Source organism: Molothrus ater, chromosome 23, assembly GCF_012460135.2.
Source record: "Molothrus ater isolate BHLD 08-10-18 breed brown headed cowbird chromosome 23, BPBGC_Mater_1.1, whole genome shotgun sequence".
Classification (NCBI taxonomy): Eukaryota; Metazoa; Chordata; class Aves; order Passeriformes; family Icteridae; genus Molothrus; species Molothrus ater.
This window is the reverse complement of record NC_050500.2, coordinates 5910558-5917438: the sequence shown is the minus strand read 5'-3', so window position 1 is coordinate 5917438 and position 6881 is coordinate 5910558. Positions and strand designations below refer to the sequence as shown.

The 6881-nt window shown below is 54.1% G+C and overlaps 1 protein-coding gene across 1 annotated transcript; it reads right to left on the bottom strand.

Annotated features, from left to right (window-relative positions):
• Window positions 1-630: 630 nt before the first annotated feature.
• DDOST (dolichyl-diphosphooligosaccharide--protein glycosyltransferase non-catalytic subunit) lies at window positions 631-6862 on the bottom strand. The gene is made up of 11 exons (XM_036396168.2): window positions 6657-6862; window positions 5485-5595; window positions 5166-5252; window positions 4816-4919; window positions 3973-4067; window positions 3558-3651; window positions 2649-2797; window positions 1908-2055; window positions 1666-1786; window positions 1256-1362; window positions 631-1174 (listed from the first exon to the last, which is right to left on the bottom strand). Exons 1-11 carry the CDS (start codon window positions 6793-6795, stop codon window positions 1025-1027), a joined length of 1305 nt encoding a protein of 434 aa, XP_036252061.1. The 5' UTR covers window positions 6796-6862; the 3' UTR covers window positions 631-1024.
• Between the last annotated feature and the right edge of the window lie 19 nt (window positions 6863-6881).

Sequence of the window (6881 nt, the reverse complement as noted above, 5' to 3'; positions counted from 1 at the left end):
TGTACCCCTGGCGGTCCCTGCTGTCCCTAGGTGACCCCCGGGATGTGCCCTGCCCTGGGTGTCCCTGTGCCCCACCTGCTGCCCCCACGGCTCCTCCACCTTCATCCTTTCATTCACTGGTTCCTCTGACCCCATCACTCCCACTGTCATTTCCCCACCTTCCATCCCAAAACAGCCCAGGTGTACCCCAAGAGCCACTCACTCCATCTCACACCTCTGCCCTCCCTTCAGCTCCTCCACTTCACTCTGGTTTTCTTGGGATCACAGCTTCCAGCTGTTTTTTTTTTCCCTAGACCCCTCAGTGTGCATTTGGGGGGAATCCCTGGCCTTTGCTGAGCCTTTGGTGTGTCCCTCAGCTCACCTGTTTGCATTATGGGGCACAGAAGGGGTTTTGACATGCCCTGTCCTCTTCCACGTGCCTTTGGTGACACCCCAGACCCTTTGATGTGCTTTTGGGGTGTCCCAAGTCCCCCTGTGTGCCCCAGACTCCCCCTTTTGCCTTTCAGCACTCTCCAGCCTCCTTCCCACCCTGGGGAACACCTGGAGCAGGCAAGGTGGGGACACAGCCCTCAGTTCTGAGATTGCATCCAAATGCCCCAAGCCATGAACTCACCTCACTCCCAGCCAGGGTGAGAGGAACGAGACTTTATTTTGAACTGGGAGTTAATCTGCAATCGAAATCATTCCAGCCCAACCCCAACCCCAATCATTCCAGCCCAACCCCAACCCATCCAAATCATTCCAGCCCAACCCCAACCCCAATCATTCCAACAGTGGAGGGAGCAACTCATCAGTAAAAACTGGAAGCATCCTGGTCCCGGGTTTGCAGACACTTTGGTAACAGATTCGCCCCCCAAAATTAAATTGTCATTCTCAATAACCCCCTCAATAACAGGTGTAAAAACAAAAAAGACCAAACACAGCCCCACAGTGCATCCGGCACCCAGCAGTCCTGACACGGATACACGGAGGCTCTGACACTGCCCGGCCCTCCTGGCACCAGGAAAAGGCTCCCACAGGGAGCTCAGTCGGATTTCTCCTTCTCCTTCATGTGCAGGAACACAATGCTGAACATGAAGAGGCCGACCATCATGGAGAAGGCGCCGGCGTAGTAGGGATACGCCGAGGGGATGAAGCGCTCGTACTGCGTGTGCTGGAGGGGACGCACGGACACCTGGACGGGGACAGAGCAGCCCTTGCAGTCCAGGGCAGCCTTTGCTGCCAGGACAGGGGGGATTCACCCCCCCACACTTACCTGTGTGGAGGAGTAGAGGTGGGTGTATCCCAGCCGGTTGTAATCCACTTTGAACTGGAACACGCCATAAACATCCGGCAGCTTGAACTGCACGCTGTATTTGCCACCTGAGGGAGAGACGGGGGTGACACTGAGGGGACACGAGAAGCTGTGAAAGGTGAAAACACTCCCAGTGTGGGGCCAGGGCAGCAACAGGGACACCCTGTTCCTCCTGAGGGGGACCTGCTCCTCCTCTAGAGGGGAAGCTCCCACTCCTCCTGACAGGAAGCTCCCACTCCTCCTGACAGGAAGTTCCCACTCCTCCTGACAGGGACCTACCGTTCCTCTAGAGGGGAAGCTCCCTCTCCTTCTGACAGGGATCTGTTGTTCCTCTAGAGGAGAAGCTCCCTCTCCTCCTGATGGGGACCTACCGTTCCTCTTGAGGAAGGTGCGCACGAAGGGGTCGATGCGCACAAACTCCAGCTGGATGTCGTCCCCATCGAAGGGCACCCACTTGCCGTCAGCGAGCTTCTCGATCACGATGCTGTACTCCTGGGACAAATCAACCAGCCATGCCTGAAAACCAGCGCCAGCCCACTCCGAGCCCCAGCGCTGCCCAGCTCCTCCCCCGGGCGGCTCCGGCGTGCCCGCCCCGCCCCGCCGGCAGCCTCACCACGAGGTCGGTGACGGTGTAGGCGTTGGGCGGCGCCCGCTCCCCGACGCGGTGGTGGGACACGGCGCCCACGCGCAGAACGCCCTCCTCCTTGAACACCCAGCGGGACAGGGCCACGGCCAGCTCGTAGTTACCTGTCTGGGAGTACCTGTGCAACAAGGGAGGCTGAGGCAGCCGAGAAAATACGCCATGGCTGTGGGTGCCATGGGACAGAGAGAGAGAAACAGCCAGCGCTTCTCACAGCAGCTTGGGAGAAGTTTTAGGGAGCTAGAAAGATGTGATAACTTGTTGACTATAAACAAATTGCAGGTAGTGTTTTTCTACTTTATTTTTCCGTTCCTTGCAAGGACAGTGCATGAGAAAGATGTTTCTGTTAGTTAGCCAATAGAATAGAATCTGTTGTACCACTCTATAAAAACCTCATGGTTCTTTTGAATAAATCCTTCTTTGCCTTTTCTACGATCCTGCCTCTCGCCTGTTCCTGCCCCGACCCCAGTGCAAGACTGACACATGGCCTAAACCCAAACCAAACAGAGGTGAAAGCAACACAAACTGAGCTGAGGTTAAAGGAAGGAGCTGCTTTCCAAAGCGCTTTGCTCTGCCACGGTAAAGGATGCGTCACCCCAATTCAATTCAAGCTTTCTGCTCCTTCCCAAAACACAAACATTTGTTGCCCATTTCCCAGGAGTTCTGTCCTCCAAGGGCTCCCCAAACACTCCTCAGCCAGGGAAGCCAACTCACCTCTTGGAGCCAGGAGTCGCTTTCTGCACGGCAGAATTGAAGAAGGCGTCGCTGAAGAAGTCGAGGGAGCCGCTGAAGACGACGCGGGCGTTGTTGCGCGCCTGCAGCCCCGCGATCAGCAGCGTGTTCTTGCCCACGGCGTGCGGGTACTGCGGGGCAAACGGGCACAGTTTGCTGTGGGGTGGGACAGGCTGGCTGCAGCAGCACCAGCTGCAGTTAAGGAGTAACCACGAAGCTCAGAAAAAACAGGAAGAGGATTCTGGTAGCACTCCAGGCTGGGATGGAATGGGAGAGATGCTTTGGTCTAGGCTGGCCTCTCCTCCAGAGCCTGGAGGACACGTGTCCCTCACGCTGAAAAGCTCCTCAGAAAGCAGAGGAAGGCAACATCAGGAAGTGTCACAGACATCTTTTATGAAAAATCCTTCCCTTAGGATTTTTGTTCCTGAGAAGCTGAGAGGCCTCAGGAACAAAATGTACCCAATGGTTATCTGCTGCTGTGGAATGCAATAGGTGCATCTGGGATTGGTCCATGTGGTTGTTTCTAATTAATGGCCAGTCACAGTCAGCTGGCTCAGACTCTGTCAGAGCCACAAGCCTTTGTTATCATTCTTTCCTATTCTATTCTTAGCCAGCCTTCTGATGAAATCCTTTCTTGTATTCTTTTAGTATAGTTTTAATACAATATATATCATAAAATAATAAATCAAGCTTTCTGAAACATGGAGTCAGATCCTCATCTCTTCCCTCACCCTAAAACCCCTGTGAACACCATCACAGGGAAGCAGCCAAGAGCCCAACCAAAATCAATCACTAGATCAAACACTCCAGGATTTTCCCAAGCAGCTGAAGTTAGAGGGACTGAATTGCAGGAGCACAGCTCAAAACAGGAGAGAAAGGAAGGGAGCATACCTGAGTGATGGGCTTATCTGGGAAGAAGGAGTAGGAAGTGGAAGAGCCAGTGAGGATATCCAGCACCAGTGGGTTGTCAGGATCAGCCACCATCCTTGCAGGGAAAGCCACAGTGAGCAGCACGAACACCCCCAGGGTCCCCACACCCAGAGGAATGTGGGGCCACCTGCTCAACCCCATGGACCTTCTCACCCTTCTACCTGCTGAGAAACTAAATATTTCTTCCGCTATTTTATTAGGAACCATTCCTAAGTCAATACCTAAACTACTTTGGAGGATTTCCTTCTACTTTTGTTTGAAATCAAGAGAGATTTGTTAAGCTCATGTTAAGAGCCCCAGGGGTTGACCCCATGCTCACCTCGCAGCAACACCCCAGGTTCAACTGCTCTTCCCCCACCTCACCCCTGCTGCTCACCCAACTCCTCGGAACAGGATGGGGTTCAGTGCTGCCTTCCCCACAATGGTGGGGGCCTTCAGGAGGTTCTCAGTGTCAGCCACGATCAGGGTGTGCTGGGGAAACAAGAGAGATCCATGTGAGGCGAGTCGGGGTCTAATGACAAACAACAACTTCTCAGTTAAAAGTTTATTTTGCAGACAATTACAACTGTTCAGTGAACGTTGTGGTTCAATTAAAAAGCAAAACAGCAGTATTTCTGTGTTTATGATCACATTAGGTTAATACTGATCTTCAAGGAAATACAAACTGCCACTTGATAAAGACAGCAACACCTACAGTGTTTTATTTCCCTGCATTTAGCAACCTTCATCCTCAAACCAGGACAACATGCATGTATGTACTGCTTCAACAGTTTACCTTAAACAAAAATTACCAGAGTAGATTTAGCTCAGACTTTAATATATGTTTTAATTTTAAAATGCTGGATTACACCAGGCAGACAAAATTGTAGAAATTTGTGTGTTTCTCTACTGATCTGAAAATCTGGGACTGAAATTCTCCCTTCCCACACCTGAAGTGTTGCACTCAGCGTCTGACACGCTTCACCCTCAGGTGAAATTCCCCCCCAAGCTTCAGAGGGATCCAGAACCAGGATTAATCACTGCCTACACACAGTGACCATCTGAAACCAGAGCCTGAAGCATCCTGACAGCAGCAGAACTGAATGCTGCAACAGGGATTATTTCCCACTTTCCTGGGAGGAGCCGGGAGAGAGGAGAAACGGGAGCACAAGGACAGAGGATTCACCCCTCGAGCTCTGCACCCAGCCCAGCAGCCAGAAGGAGCAGGCAAGGCCCTTACCTGGCCGGGGTCGGAGATGTCGTAGTTGTGGTGGTCGATGACCGCTGTCCTCTCCTCATCGAACTCGATGCCACACTCGCTGCCCAGCTCTCGCAGGGGGTCACCTGCAGGGACAATGGATCCTCTGGCACACCACACAGGAACTCAGCTCTAAATTCAGCTGAGAGTCACGTGTTCAATGCTCTGTAAGCCAAACCCCAGGAACAACGTGACCTCCTCACTGAGCTCCCACTGAACATGGTACTAGAGGCATGAATCAGCCATTTCCTCCCCGAGCAAGCCCTGAGGTGCCAAGGAGCAGCTGCCTCTGCTGCAGTGAATGAATTCTCTGCAGGAACACCTGCACTCACCGATGTCCGAGCTGGCGGCGACGAGGACGCTGCCGCCGCCGTCGATGAACGCGGTGATGGTCTCCACATTGATGTTCCCACCAAAGTCTGAAAGCAAACAGCAGGAATCCATGGCTGGAGCTCAGAAATACCCCCCAGCAGAATTAAACCACAGCAAATTACCAAATCAATGAAAGAACCACCAATAAAGGCTTGGACAGAGCTGCAGTTTGCTACTGAGTACATCCAAAGCGTAGAACTTCACTAAAATTCACAGAGCAGCTGGAAATGCCCTTCCAAAGATGTCATCAAGCTCCACAGGCTTCCCCTCCACATTTACCTTCTATGGATGGGGAGAAGATGATGAGGTTGTCATACAGGAACTCCCCGTACTTTATCAGGGACAGGCCGGCGTCATCCGCTGTCCGGAAGGTGAGGTCAAAGCCCCTGTCTGCAGCCAGGACACAAAAGGGACAACTTCTGCACGCCATGAAAGCACACATGGAGCAGCACAACTCCAGCAGGAGCCAGAGCTTTATTTCCCCAGGGAAGAAGCAGTTTGGAAACACTGCCTTTTAAGAGCAGCACCTGAGAGTTCCCAAATAAACCCAAGGAGTGGATCCCCTGAAGAGCCCTGATGTCAAAGGATGCCTCATTCTCACCCATCAAACAGGGACTGAGGCTGCAGGGGACCTAAACACAGGCACAGCTGAGAAAAGCCCCATCTCCTGCCTCATTCTGACCAGAAGATCCCAAACACTCATCCCCTCCTCCTCCAGGGAACCCCAATCTTCTCCCTCTGCCTGGCCAGGGGACCCCCGACACCTCCCCCAATACCATGGAGCCCCATCTCCTCTCTTGGCTGGGGGTCTCCTTCTTCTCACTCAGCCTGCCCAGGGAACTCCAACAGCACCCCCCTTGCAATCTCCTCCTTCAGTCTGACATGGGGACGCAAATCTTTTTCATTCTGACCAGGAGAACCCAAACAACCCCCTCTCCCCAGCAACACCAGTCTCCTATTCTGCCTGACCAGGGGATCCCGATCTCCTCCCCCATTCTGACATGGGGAGCTCAATCTCCTCTCTCACCCAGGCACAGCGTCCCCATCACCTCCCAAAGACTGACCAGGAGACCTCAAATACTCCATTCTCCCTCAGGGGACCCCAATCTCCTCCTCCACTCTGACATGGGAACCCCAAACACCCCCTTTTTCCGCCTGGAAACTCCAATTTCCTCCCTTTTCAGCATCCCAAATCTTCTCCCTTATCCTGAACAGTGAACCCCAACACCCCCCTCTCCCGTAGGGGACCCTCATCTCTCTCCCATCCTGATGACACAGCACCTTCCAGCAAAGGACCCCTGGCTGCGCCCTCAGCCCAGCCAGGGGACTCCAATCCGAAGACCCCAAACATCCCCTTTTCCCTCAGGTAACCCCAACCTCCTCCCCCATCCTGACCCTGGGTCCCACCCCATCCAACCCCTCCCGAGATCCCGCCGCGGCCCGCTCAGTACCCGCGAGGCTCCGGAAGAACATGGAGTGCGTGTCGCGCAGGTTCCCGTTCTCCAGCAGCACCAGCGTGCGGGGGCCACCCTCAGCGCCCGCCGCCAGCACCGCCAGGAGCCCACACACAACCACAGCGGCCGCCGCCATCTTGCTCCCGGTCGCCGAGCTACTCCAGAGGCGGGCAGCCTCCAGCCAATCAGCGCCGGCGCCGAGCAGCCTCCAGCCAATCAGCG